Source organism: Lontra canadensis, unplaced genomic scaffold (genome assembly GCF_010015895.1).
Source record: "Lontra canadensis isolate GAN:19392208 unplaced genomic scaffold, GSC_riverotter_1.0 scaffold35, whole genome shotgun sequence".
Taxonomy (NCBI): Eukaryota; Metazoa; Chordata; class Mammalia; order Carnivora; family Mustelidae; genus Lontra; species Lontra canadensis.
In genome coordinates, this window is record NW_022631029.1 from 5,978,498 (window position 1) to 5,991,009 (window position 12,512).

General features: G+C 62.9%; 2 protein-coding genes across 9 annotated transcripts in view; both read left to right on the forward strand.

Moving 5' to 3' along the window:
• The window catches only part of NBEAL2 (neurobeachin like 2), a 28,808-nt gene extending 21,281 nt beyond the window's left edge, over nt 1-7,527 (forward strand). For 6 of the 7 annotated variants that reach the window (XM_032867870.1, XM_032867871.1, XM_032867873.1 and 3 more), the window contains 23 exons: nt 79-228; nt 348-505; nt 664-788; nt 878-1,013; nt 1,465-1,625; nt 1,725-2,041; nt 2,142-2,237; nt 2,616-2,740; nt 2,836-2,976; nt 3,153-3,283; nt 3,412-3,521; nt 3,629-3,746; nt 3,851-3,948; nt 4,019-4,135; nt 4,771-4,860; nt 4,950-5,059; nt 5,228-5,400; nt 5,504-5,598; nt 5,833-5,949; nt 6,050-6,208; nt 6,285-6,433; nt 6,809-6,944; nt 7,040-7,527. In XM_032867870.1, coding sequence (XP_032723761.1) covers nt 79-228; nt 348-505; nt 664-788; nt 878-1,013; nt 1,465-1,625; nt 1,725-2,041; nt 2,142-2,237; nt 2,616-2,740; nt 2,836-2,976; nt 3,153-3,283; nt 3,412-3,521; nt 3,629-3,746; nt 3,851-3,948; nt 4,019-4,135; nt 4,771-4,860; nt 4,950-5,059; nt 5,228-5,400; nt 5,504-5,598; nt 5,833-5,949; nt 6,050-6,208; nt 6,285-6,433; nt 6,809-6,944; nt 7,040-7,141 — 3,114 coding nt within the window. In that variant the 3' untranslated portion in view covers nt 7,142-7,527. The remainder of the gene's footprint in view (nt 1-78; nt 229-347; nt 506-663; nt 789-877; nt 1,014-1,464; nt 1,626-1,724; nt 2,042-2,141; nt 2,238-2,615; nt 2,741-2,835; nt 2,977-3,152; nt 3,284-3,411; nt 3,522-3,628; nt 3,747-3,850; nt 3,949-4,018; nt 4,136-4,770; nt 4,861-4,949; nt 5,060-5,227; nt 5,401-5,503; nt 5,599-5,832; nt 5,950-6,049; nt 6,209-6,284; nt 6,434-6,808; nt 6,945-7,039) is intronic. The other variant, XM_032867869.1, reaches the window with a different exon arrangement.
• Nucleotides 7,528-7,694: 167 nt separating this feature from the next.
• Nucleotides 7,695-11,182, forward strand: LOC116873805 (death domain-containing membrane protein NRADD-like). 2 transcript variants are annotated; one of them, XM_032867880.1, is made up of 5 exons: nt 7,695-8,029; nt 9,213-9,371; nt 10,030-10,213; nt 10,332-10,462; nt 10,549-11,182. In XM_032867880.1, the coding sequence occupies exons 2-5, from the start codon at nt 9,266-9,268 to the stop codon at nt 10,866-10,868; spliced, it is 741 nt and encodes a 246-aa protein (XP_032723771.1). In that variant the 5' UTR covers nt 7,695-8,029; nt 9,213-9,265; the 3' UTR covers nt 10,869-11,182. The 2 variants fall into 2 exon arrangements, with proteins under 2 accessions (XP_032723771.1, XP_032723770.1); XM_032867879.1 differs by lacking the exon at nt 7,695-8,029 and having other exon boundaries at nt 8,834-9,371.
• Nucleotides 11,183-12,512: the final 1,330 nt, after the last annotated feature.

Genomic DNA, 12,512 nt, shown 5'->3' on the forward strand with positions numbered 1-12,512 from the left:
GAGGAGGGGACGTGGGAGGAGAAATGGTGGGGGGAGCTGCGTGGAGCGCTGATCTCCTGTCCCTGCCCGGTCCTCCAGGTGCAGCCCACCATGTCGCAGTTCGAAATGGACACTTACGCGAAGAGCCACGACCTCATGTCGGGCTTCTGGAACGCCTGCTATGACATGCTCATGAGTAGTGGACAGCGGCGCCAGCGGGAGAAGGCACACAGCCGTCGGGCTTTCCAGGTGTGCAGCCTGGGGCCAGGGTGGGGAGCTGCTCCACTCCTGCGCCCAGAGGACGTCTGGCGGGAGGAGAAGCCCGCTGCAGGACTGACCCATTCCTCCACCCCTCCCTCACCCCGCAGGACCTGGTGCTGGAACCTGCGCAGAGGCGGGGACGCCTGGAAGGGCTGCGCTATGCAGCGGCACTGAAGCAGCAGGCCGCGCAACACTCCACCGCTCTGCTGCACTGGGGGGCCCTGTGGCGGCAGCTCTCCAGCCCCTGTGGGGCCTGGGCCCTGAGGTGGACGGGGCTTGGGGCAGAGCCTGGTGGGGGCGGGACTTGGGAGGGCCGGAGGGCCCTGGGCCACCCGACTGCGTTTGGGATGAGACCGGCGAGGAATGGGGACTTTGGCGGATGCACATGCCCACCCATGACCACCATCCCGGACGTACCCTCAGGGACCCGCCTGTTCCACGCTGGAAGCTGTCCAGTGCCGAGACATACTCGCGCATGCGTCTGAAGCTAGTGCCCAACCATCACTTCAACCCTCATCTGGAAGCGAGCGCTCTGCGCGACAACCTGGGTGAGAGAGGGTGTCCAGAGCAATATCTGCCCAAGCTCCTAGGCCCTGCCCTGCCCAGTTCTGGCTGAGCACCCCTGGGCCCACTGCAGGTGAGGCCCCCCTGACCCCGACGGAGGAGGCCTCGCTGCCTCTAGCGGTGACCAAGGAGGCCAAAGTTAGTGCCCTCCCCGAGGAGCTGCAGGAGGACCAGCTGGGAGAAGATGAGCTGGCTGCGCTGGAGAAAGCGTGAGTGCGGCTGGGAGAGCCGGACCGGGAGCGGGGCGCAGGGGTCTAATCCACTGTGCACATGCCTCCCATGGGACTGACTCTTCGGTTATGGGGTGAACTCCCTGCAGGGACTGTCCAGAGTCAGGTGGGCAGTTGGGGAGAGCCGTCTAGCTGAATGGGCAGCTAGTGATGAGGCACCCCAGGGCAGGGCTGAGAAACCCAGCCCCGCCCCGTGTGGGGGCCCAAGGGAGTGGGCAGGCGCTGAACAGGGGAAGCCAGGGATAGGAGCCCAGGTTTGGGGTGGGGACCAGGGTTGGTGGGCCCTGGACCTTGGACGGTTCCTCTCTTTCCTGTGGGAAGCACAAGAATCTGTACGCCGTGACTTGATGGCGCTAGGAGAGGGTGGTCCTTGGGCTTATCTGGAAGGGGGTCCCGGAGCCTAGAGCCTGAAGTGAGTGCCGGCCCCCAGGATGCAGGCGGCGGAGCTGGACGAGCAGCATGAGAAGCTGGTGCTTTCCGCGGAGTGCCAGCTGGTCACAGTGGTGGCCGTGATCCCAGGGCTGCTGGAGATCACTACCCAGCACGTGTACTTCTATGACGGCAGTGCTGAGCGTGCGGAAACAGAGGAGGGTGCGTCCTCCTGGGGCTGCTGAGAAGGATGGCAGGGTGTGGATGGGGTCCGTTGGGGCCAGGGTGGGTGACTGCTGCCCCTGGTGTCCGTTGGCATAGGCATTGGCCACGACTTCCGGCGCCCGCTCGCCCAGCTGCGTGAGGTCCACCTGCGGCGTTTCAACCTGCGCCGCTCAGCACTCGAGCTCTTCTTCATTGATCAAGCAAACTACTTCCTCAACTTCCCGTGCAAGGTGGGCGGGACCATAGCCTCATCCCCTTGCCAGGCCCCCAGGCCCCAGCCCTGCCCCATCCCACTCCACACCCAGGTACGGAACCAGGCGTACTCGTTGCTCCTGCGCCTCCGACCCCCGAGCCAAGGCTACCTAAGCAGCCGCTCCCCCCAGGAGATGCTGCGTGCCTCGGGCCTCACCCAGGTAAGAGGCCTCGAGTTGGGGGGGGGGGGCAAGGCCCTGTGGTTGGCAGGAGGGATGGACAGCCCAGTGGACTCACCTCTGGCCTGCCCCTGCCCCCTAGAAATGGGTCCAGCGTGAGATCTCCAACTTCGAGTACTTGATGCAACTCAACACCATTGCAGGGCGAACCTACAACGACCTGTCCCAGTATCCTGTGGTAAGAGTCCACTCCTTTCCTCCACTCCTGCCCCTTTGCTCTGCCGGCCCTGATTCAGCCTGGTGTGGGTGCTGGTGGTGGGCCAGCCCTGAGCCAGGCCCGGGTAGGGGGTGGGTGCTGCCTGACACCTGCCTCTGCTCCCTGCCTCTATCCACCCCCTCCCTGAGCCCTATCCACCCCCTCCCCGAGCCTTACCCACTCTACCCCTGAAGGGAAACCTGTTCTGGCCTGCTTCCCTGTGGTCCCTCCAAGTGGTAACGCGCCCCCTCCCCCGCTGCCTGTGGGCTCTGCCCATCTTCCTGAGGGTGAGAGCTGGGCAGACTGGGCAGGGAGGCCATCGGGACCCTCACACGGCTCCTTCCCTGGGTGGGTGGCCAGTTCCCCTGGGTCCTGCAGGACTACGTGTCTCCAACTTTGGACCTCAGCAACCCAGCCGTCTTCCGGGACCTGTCCAAGCCCATCGGTGTGGTGAACCCCAAGCATGCCCAGCTCGTGAGGGAGAAGTGAGCGAGTGGGCAAGGCTGGGCTTGGGGGCTGGGATGGGCGAGGGCAGGGCTTCTGCTGACTCCACCGCCCCCCCCCCCAAATGTGGCTGCAGGTACGAGAGCTTCGAGGACCCAGCGGGCACCATCGACAAGTTCCACTACGGCACCCACTATTCCAACGCCGCAGGCGTGATGCACTACCTCATCCGTGTGGAACCCTTCACCTCCCTGCACGTCCAGCTGCAGAGTGGCCGGTGAGGCCCGGGGCTGCCGGCAGATGACGGGGTGAGGGTGGATTGCCGCGGATGAGGGAAAGAGGCAGGTCCTCCGGGTGTCCGGGGCCCTTCGGCTCCCTTCCTGCCCCCAGCTACAGCTCTCCCTCCTTGTCCCAGTTGTCCCCACCTCACTCTGGCCTGTGCCCCTCCCCCAGCTTTGACTGCTCCGACCGGCAGTTCCACTCAGTGGCGGCAGCCTGGCAGGCCCGCCTGGAGAGCCCTGCGGATGTGAAGGAGCTCATCCCGGAGTTCTTCTACTTCCCCGACTTCCTGGAGAACCAGAACGGTAGGAGCTGGCATGGGCGCGCCCTCCCCGCGCGGGAGGCCCCAGGGGCGGAGCGCACAGGCCAGGCCTGGCCAGGGAAGCGGGTGGAGAGGGCACAGCGAGACCGCTGACCCCGTCCTCCGGGCCAGGCTTTGACCTGGGTTGCCTCCAGCTGACCAACGAGAAGGTGGGCGACGTGGTGCTGCCGCCGTGGGCCAGCTCCCCCGAGGACTTCATCCAGCAGCACCGCCAGGCCCTGGTGAGATGAACACGGACAGGGGACAGGCGGACAGCCAGGGTTGAGGGGTGCCAGGGGGAGTGGGGTATCAGCCGTCCATGGACTAACTGGTGCCTCCCCGCCCCCAGGAGTCCGAGTACGTGTCTGCCCACCTGCATGAGTGGATCGACCTCATCTTTGGCTACAAGCAGCGGGGACCGGCCGCAGAGGAGGCCCTCAACGTCTTCTATTACTGCACCTATGAGGGTGGGTGGCGCCCTGGACTCCTGCGGGGGCCAGGGCACAGCTACGTGGGGGCTGAGTGCGGAGGGCACAGCGCAGGTCCTGACCGCTCTGCCTGCCTTACCCAGGGGCCGTGGACCTGGACCACGTGGTGGATGAGCGGGAACGGAAGGCTCTGGAGGGCATCATCAGTAATTTCGGGCAGACTCCTTGTCAGCTGCTAAAGGTGAGGCCAGCTCAAAGGATCGTGGTCAGGGATGCCCATGCCGCGGTGCTGACCAGTCACTCGTCCATAGGAGCCACATCCAGCTCGGCTCTCCGCCGAGGAAGCAGCCCAGCGCCTTGCACGTCTGGACACTAACTCACCTAGCATCTTCCAGCACCTGGACCAGCTCAAGGCCTTCTTTGCGGAGGTGAGGGGAGGCAGAGCTTTATCGTCCTGCTCTGTGCAATGGGTTTAACACCACTGTCCCTTACCAACCTCTTGGGGGTAGATGGAAAACCTAAATCAAGGTCACTGATGTTAGCCATCTTTGAAAAAGAGGTAACGGGAGAGGGACAGGGGAGCAGGGATGGGGGCGCCTTCTTTGCCGCGGCCGGGACAAGTTGTTGAGCCCCTAACCATCTCTGAAAACCTTAGGGAGACCAGAAGGAAGGCCATCTGGCCGTGAATCATTTCCCTCACAATCCTCTGAGATGGAATCCCTCCATGAGAAGGCCCCCCCAGACCTGACCTTTTTAGTTTCCCCTCCCCTCCTGCCAGCAGGCTGGGAACATGAAGTCAGAGGCTGGGAGGACCAAGGTCAAGACTGAGAGAGCTGTCTTGTCCATCCCGGCTTGTCACTCCCTCACTTTTGGAGATATCCTCCTGAAGGCCCACTGAGCTCTCCCGACTGTGTCGCAGAGGGACCTCTGCCTCTGTGACCCCCTAGTCTGTGAGCACTAGGGATGAGAGGAGAGGAAAGAATGGTGCCCCAGGTGGCAGGCAGGAGAGTGGGGTTTCCGGCTGAGCACTGAGGCAGAGCCAGCTCTGTGCTCTGCTCCGCAGGTCATCAGTGATGGCGTGCCCCTGGTGCTGGCCCTAGTCCCCCACCGGCAGTCCCACTCCTTTACCATCCAGGGCTCCTCAGACCTGTTGGTAAGTGCACCGCACAGCCCCCAGCTCAGTTCCACTCCTGCTCCAACTCCGCCCTCCACTGCCCCACTTCTGCCCCCTCTGGCCCCCAGGTGACCGTGAGCGCCACTGGGCTGCTGGGCATCCACAGCTGGCTGCCCTATGACCGGAACATAAACAACTACTTCAGCTTCAGCAAAGACGCCACCATAGGCAACCCCAAGTAGGACAGAGGGAAGTGGGCAAGGGTGGGCTCTCAATGCCCCGTACCCCCGAGCTGGTGCCCCACCCAGTCAGGGACCAGCTGAGGTCTCTGAGGGCCCGGGTCTTCTATGTCAGCCTGGCCTCACCTGCCCTGTCCCCGACCCCTCCCCGCCCCGCACTGGGTCAGGATGCAACGACTGCTGAGCGGTCCGTGGGTGCCAGACCGTGGTGTGAATGGGCAAGCTCTGGCAGTGGCCCCCGATGGAAAGCTGCTGTTCAGTGGTGGCCACTGGGACGGCAGCCTGCGAGTGACCGCACTACCGAGGGGCAAGCTGCTGAAACAGCTCCACTGCCACCTGGGTACGCACAGCCCCGGAGCTGGGGTGGGGGATGCAGGGCAGGCTGGTCGGCCAGGCAGGAGGTGACCGCTGCGTTCTGCTTGCCCCCTCCCCTCCCCATGCAGATGTAGTGACCTGCCTCGCACTGGACACCTGTGGCATCTACCTCATCTCGGGCTCCCGGGACACCACATGCATGGTGTGGCGGCTCCTGCAGGAGGTGGGCTGGTGGGCAGCCCCAGGGGCCCTCCCGTAGTCCACACCTGCAGCCCCCATCCACCCCTCAGCTGACTGGCAGTCCTGCCCTTCTCTCTGCCACTGTGAGCAAGGCTGGGGCTCCACAACCCTCCAGTGCTCTGGCTCTGCACAAGGCGGTCACCTTCCGGAGCCTCAGCCTTCTCGGGCCAGGGCAGTGAGGTATCCCCAGTCCTGAGCTGGCCCTGGCTCCCCACAGGGTGGTTTCTCGGTGGGACTGGCATCAAAGCCCGTGCAGGTCCTCTACGGGCATGAGGCTGCCGTGAGCTGTGTGGCCATCAGTACCGAACTCGACATGGCTGTTTCTGGATCTGAGGTGTGTGTGTGTGCCTGCGCCCAGGGGAGGCTGGGTTTGTTAGGCAGTGCCCCCAGAGATAAGAGACCTATGCTCCACACCCTAAGCTGTCTTCCTGCAGGATGGAATTGTGATCATCCACACCGTACGTCGTGGACAATTTGTGGCAGCGCTGCGGCCCCCAGGGGCCATGTTACCTGGACCTGTGTCCCATCTGGTGCTGGGGTCTGAGGGCCAGATTGTGGTACAGAGCTCAGCGTGGGAGCGTGTAGGGGCTCAGGTATGGAAAAGGGGTGCTCGGCCAAGAACAGGGTAGTTGGGATTCTGTCCTTGCAGACACATCTTGCTTTTTCCAGGTCACCTACTCCTTGCATCTGTACTCCGTGAATGGGAAGTTACGGGCTTCATTGCCCCTGGTCGAGCAGCCCACAGCCCTGGCAGTGACAGAGGACTTTGTTCTGCTGGGCACAGCCCAGTGCGCCCTGCACATCCTTCACCTGAACAAGTGAGTTCCGCTTTGTTGGAATTCATGGAACTGCAGGGTGGTAGTCCTTGGCAGAGGATACTAGAAGGTGTTAGCCTCCCAGGCCCCCCTCCATCTCTCTGCCTCCACCACAGTGGGCCTACCCATGACCTTTATATGTCCATGGGCACATTCTTCAGGGCCTGTCCCTTGTCCTCCAGTGGGTTGATCTTGCCCTGGGCCTCCCTTAGCCACACACCTGTGGGAGGTCCCTTTATGTCTTAGGGTTTCAGTGAAGCCATCCCTCAAATGCAGACAGGGTACGGTCGTGAGGGAGTTGGGGAACACGGGAGAAAGAAGACACAAAGCTCCCTTGCAGCTGAGAGTTCAGATCCCTCCCTCCCTCCCTCCCTGCAGGCTGCTCCCTGCTGCTCCTCCCCTACCCATGAAGGTGCCTATCCGCAGCGTGGCTGTGACCAAGGAGTGCAGCCACGTGCTCGTGGGCCTTGAGGACGGCAAGCTTATCGTGGTGGGAGCGGGGCAGCCCTCTGAGGTGAGGATAAGGGTAGGGCGGGCCTCGATTGGGGTGGGGAGCGACGGTCCCGGCCCACCTCTCCCCAATCCTACATCCCCCCACCCCACCCCCAGGCGCGCAGCAGCCAGTTCGCGCGGAAGCTGTGGCGGTCCTCCAGGCGCATCTCACAGGTGTCCTCGGGGGAGACGGAGTACAACCCAGGAGAGGCGCGCTGACAGCCGCCCCGCCCCACCGCGCAGGCTCCGCCCCCAGCAGCCTCCGCCCATGGAGACCCCGCCCAGGAGTCGGCGGGAATCCGGAGGAGGAGACCACGCCGCGGCCCTCGGCCCGGCTCCGGGGGTGGGCGGGACCCCACCCCCGCCCAGCTCAGGGATTGGTGGGCGGTTCACTCCAGGAAGTCCCGCCCCTCGCCGGCAGAGGGGCCGCCCGGAGTGTGGCACTGGCCTCCGCGGCCGCACAGCACTTTTTGCACAGTGTGGGGAGGGAGCCCAGGCTCCCAAACCCCGCGTCCCGGTGGAGCAGGGGCCGGGCTGTGGCCTTAATCTCTAAAAGCGGCCCTCCGCGCTCCCGCTCTCGGCAATAAACCTGGCCTACTTTTGTAGCTGCTTCGCCTCCGAGTCTGCGTGCGCACGGCGTCTCCGCCTGCCCAGGCCCCCGGCCGGGGCTCGCCTTCCCCCGACCCAGAAGCCCTCCCGGGCGATTCGCCCCCTCCTCGTGGCCTTAGTTTCCCCAGCCGCGCCGCCCTCGTCCCCGTGGACCCCACCCGCGGATCCTCCCCGGCGGCTCGTTCTCTCGTCCCCAGCGCTCCCTCGCGACACCTCCGCACGTGTGCGCGCCCCTGCGCGGGGTGGGGCCGCAGGCGGCCGCGCCCCCCGCCCCGCCCCCCGCGCGCCCCCGCGCTCCGGCCTAGGCCCCTCCTCCGTGGGCGCTCGGGCTGGCTCCCGGGACCGCCCGCCCCGCCCAGCTCCGCGCCTCGCCGGAGCTGGTCTCCCCAGGGACGGCACGCAGCCTTCCCGGCTGGCCCACGGGAGCCTGGCGGCGCAGAGGCGCGGGTCTGGCCAGCCTGAGTGGATCCTGGGAGACACGAGGGGCGGCTGCCGCAGGTCAGGAGGGGGTTGGGAATAGAGCCCGGGGTCTTACCCCGACCGAGAGCCGGGGGCTGCTTTTCTGTCCCCCACCTCGAGGCCCGCGATTCTGCGGGTGTAGGCCGTCGTGGTGCGGGCGTCCGTGTTGGCACGCGTGGACGTATTTTGTGGCCCGGAGACGAGTGTGTGTATGTAGGCGGGAGTGGGGGTGGGGGCTCCAGCCCCGCAGCTCAGGGTGGGTCGGGCAAACAGAGGCCTGGCGTGGCTAGGCGCGCTGGTCACAGGCCCACCTGCCATCCAGGATCCAGGAAAGGGCCCCTTATGTGGTAAGTGATACAAATGTATAACCCTCACTCGTGGCAAGGACCACTGCAGTCTCTGTCCCAAACCTACTTGCTGACTGGGCAGGGAAGTGAGTTTGGAGACCAGGCCGGATGTGGTGGTGGATGTTGGGGAGGTGGAGGGCCTGCCCCCAGGTTTCTTTTCGGTGCCTTTCTGGGCAAGATCCATTCTCAGCCCAGATGGGGCTTCTCTTATCCAGGCCTTAGGAAGCAGATTCCAGCAGGATCAGCCCTGTAGGTCCAGGTGGGTCCTGGGACTAAGTAGTCCTGTCCTTTAGGTTTCTTGCCTCCAGGCCATCTGAATTCCCAGGTGAGAAGGGACCAGGGAGCCTCTGGGCCACCAAGGAAACTTCCTGTCCAGTTTCTGGGCAGGAGGTGAGGGCTGGATCCTGACCCTGGAGGCAGGAGTGGGGCTGTAGTCACAGGAAGCCCTGCCTTGGAGACTTGGGTTCCGCTGGCTCATGCTGTGAAGTCCGGGAGACCCCCCCACAACCCTGCCAACAAGTCTCCAGCCTGGCTCTGATTGAGGTGGGGATGAGAGTCTCTGTGGTCTTCCCGCGCCATCCCTGGACTCAGACCAGGGGTTTGCTAATGTTTCCAAGCTGCTCTCCTCCATCCTGAGCTGCACCCTGGCTCCTCCAGCTTTGGCCTGTGGGGACTAGCTCTGTCTACCCCACCCCATCTGACAGAGGAGGGAACTGGTCCAGGTTGGTGAATGGGGAGGTTGGGGAGGCGGGGTGGGTAACCAGCCCTGGAATCAATCAGGATGGAGTGAGCCAGGAGAGGGAGACAGACGACACCAACACCAAGGGACTCCCTGCATCTGGCCTGAAGAATTTCCCCCATCTCACTACACATAGCGGATTTTGGACTCAGAGAAGACATCTCCCAGCTCCCTTGCCTGAGTGTTGGCATGACACTCCAACCCCTTCTCCAGGAGATGCAGTCCCTGGGAGCCCTGCTGGCCGGCAGAGCCATGCTTCACAACTCCAGCCACAGGGAAGGCATGATGCATGTGGGTAAGTGTCTTTTGATCCAGATTTGGGGCACTGGGTAGGTGGCTAGGTCCCACACAGGTCCAGTCACAAGCTTTAGAGTCTCTGTACCCTAGGCCCTGCCTGCGCTGGCTCGTGGAGATAACTGGTTTCCAGGCAGAAGGAAGCAGCAGCATTCTTTTGCCTTCTAGCTCAGCTTTATTTTGTAAAACTTTACAAGGTCTCCTGTGCAGAAGCCCCCGTGGGGACCAACATGTATCAGTTTGCTCTCACGGTCCAAACATGGTGGGAGAGACAGGACACACACTGTGATGCTGCCATAGACAGAGGAGGCAGAGCAGGAGCCAGAAAAGGGAGAGACTGGGAGAGATCAAGGAAGCCTTCCCAGAGTAGGCGATACCTGCCAGTTGGAGAAGGTCGAACAGCAAGAGCAGACGTCTGGACACCTGGGAGGAGAACCCCCCGGGAAGGGCTAGGTGTCTAACAGTGGTGAGCAGAGAGGAGGCTGTTGGAGACGAGGATGGGATAATGAGCCAATCTTGATGCTGTGGTATGAATTTTTGATTCTGTGAAGTGGGGACTCTTGGTTCAAACCTTTCTGGCAGCAAAGTCTAAGTGACCGCTACTTGGGGCCCTGGCCTTGTTTTCGTGCTCTTGATCCTGTTTGTCCTTTTCTCTACAGATAAGACCCGGAGGGTGCAGGACAGGGACAGGGAAGGGGTATGGGTAGGGGGAGCTCTGGCCCCCAATACCTCCTCCCCATTCCCCCCTGAGCCTCCAGGGGCCTCAGGCAGCATTATCCCCGTCTACTGTGCCCTCCTGGCCACGGTGGTCCTTGGTCTGCTCGCCTATGTGGCCTTCAAGTGGTAGGTACTGCGGGCACTGCCCTGTGGCGCACCCCTCCCCATCTGGATTCCCAGCCAGCTCCCTCTCTGTCTCAGTGAAGGCTGGAACAGGTTGGCGGGTCCCCCCTGCTCCCTACAGCTGGCGCTCACATAAACAAAGACAGCAGCTGGCCAAAGCTCGGACTGCAGAGCTGGGGGCCCTCGACAGGGACCAGAGGCATGGGGACAGCGTTGTCTTCCTGGACAATCCCCAGCTGCCCGGGAGCCAGGGTGAGCCTCCTTCCCCAATCTACAGACTTTCAGACCCTCTCAGCCATACCTCCCAGCCCAGCTGACCCTCATGTCTCCCACCCCAGGGCCACATCCTGAACTTGGCTGCCGGCTCTACCTTCATCTCCCTCGGCAGCAGCAAGAGGAAGTGGAACGGCTCCTGGAAGTGTCCGGCGAACCCAACCAGGGCTGGCAGGGCCTGGCCGGCCGCCTGGGCTACCACGCGGACGCTGTGGAGATCATGGCCCAGGGCCAGGTGCCAGCCCACACCCTACTGAGGGACTGGGCCGTCAAAGAAGGCAGCGGGGCCACCCTCAGGGTGCTGGAGGACGCCCTGGCCGCCATGGGCCGTGAAGATGTGGTCCGGCTTCTGAGCTCCCCAGCTGAGGGCTGCTCTGTGGTGTGAGCGATGCCACCACAGCCTGGCCTCTCAGGGAACCTGCTTTGGTGCTTCCCCCCCAATTCCACATATGCTTTTCCTTCCTCGAGCTTCCTGGCATTGGTGGCCTCAGCCTGCTCGGGTAGGAGGGAACAGAGAAGACCTGGCCACCACTCGCCTCCCCTTGTCCGACCTTCCTCCAGGACAGGGACCAGGACATGGGGGGACTTAGCAGGGAGGAGTGGCCCTGCCCTCATCCTCCCCACTCCATCTCCCCTTATTTAGCCTCAGCTGGTTTTTCTACTTTTGTATCTCCTATTAAAGGCAACTTTGGACTACTGTGCCGCCTCTGACTCCTTGGGCCTGTGGGACAGTTGGGGGCTGTGAGGCGGAGTTCCAGAAAAAGAAGAGGGTCCCTGGGATGTGGGAGGAGCGCGTGAGTGGCAATGTGTCCCTGTAGAAGACGTGCTCGCTCCGGAGGCACCGGCTGGCGTTCACGTCCTGCACCTGCCCTGCCCTGGCTGCGCGGGGGAGCGAGCTGGTTTTGCTTTCTGAACTTCAGCTTCCCTCGCTGGAGGGCAGTAACTGGGATGGCGTGTTCAGGAGCCCTCCCACCCCCCAACCCCTTACACTCTCAGATTGGTACCAAGAGGCCTTGGGCTTGAGACCATGTTTGTGACTTCTGCTGTGACTGGCCAAGGGGAGGCTGGAGGCAGACGCCCTGGGCTGCAGGTCACCTCTAGATGAGAAAAAAGGGAGAAAGACTCTCCTCTTAGAAGACTCACGCAAGTTCCAAACATGACTCCATAGCTGCTTCTGTGATTTTCACACAAGCCGAGGGCCCGCAGGTCAAACCCCCCGCCCGAGGGGCCTGCACCCCATGTGTTTGCCCGCCCGGAAGAAGCAGGCGGGTCGGTTACTGCCTTCAGAAGGGGTTGCTGCAGCAGACAGGCCCCTGCCTAGGAACAATGGCCACTGTCCTGGCATCCACGAGGGTCAGAGCACTGAAGCAACACAGTTACCCGAGCTCGGGAGTTGTGGGGTTCAGTGGGGGTCCAGGGAGGCCTGGGCTTCATCCTGTTCTGCTGAGCCGTGACCGGGAGCGGCTGCTCTGTGAGTGCCCAGCATCAGACTGCTGCTCCTCAGAAACCCTTTGCCAGGACTGCTTAACCCTGGAAATCTCGTCCTTAAGGAAGGGCAGGTGAAGATGACCACTGGGCAAAAACCCAGGAAACCCAGAAGGGAAAGCAGGAGGGGCTCGGCGTTCAGTTGGATGAAATCAGACCGGTCCCCCCGGGAGAGCTCACACCTCGGGGGGCTGGGAGTCAGTCCCAGGGCTCCTCAGGACCGGACTGGCCCTGGATGTGCAAGCCGGTGCGGAGTGGCACCCAACAGCTTCTCCATCGGCTGGCAACCCTCGTCACAACTAAGGGGGAGCAGAGTCTCAAGGTGTCAAGGGATGTTGTGGGATGGGGAACATTTCCGAAAAAACTCCATAGGGAGCTAAGGTAACACAATCCCTCTCCAAAGGTGTCCTGTCTGAAACTCTGCAACTCCCTGGTCACTCCCCTTTAATGGAAGGCCACCTAAATGTCCTTGGAACATCTGAAACCTGGAGCCTCGGGTCAAACCATGAGTTTGACTTGGTTGAGAGCAGCAGCACAGCGCAGA

Excerpts from the sequence above, each read along its gene's own strand:
- LOC116873805 (XM_032867880.1), top strand. The coding sequence starts at position 9,266 with ATGACACTCCAACCCCTTCTCCAGGAGATGCAGTCCCTGGGAGCCCTG. Across the intron at positions 9,372-10,029 it reads GGAAGGCATGATGCATGTGG|ATAAGACCCGGAGGGTGCAG; the intron begins GTAAGTGTCTTT and ends TTTTCTCTACAG. Across the intron at positions 10,463-10,548 it reads CCAGCTGCCCGGGAGCCAGG|GGCCACATCCTGAACTTGGC; the intron begins GTGAGCCTCCTT and ends CTCCCACCCCAG.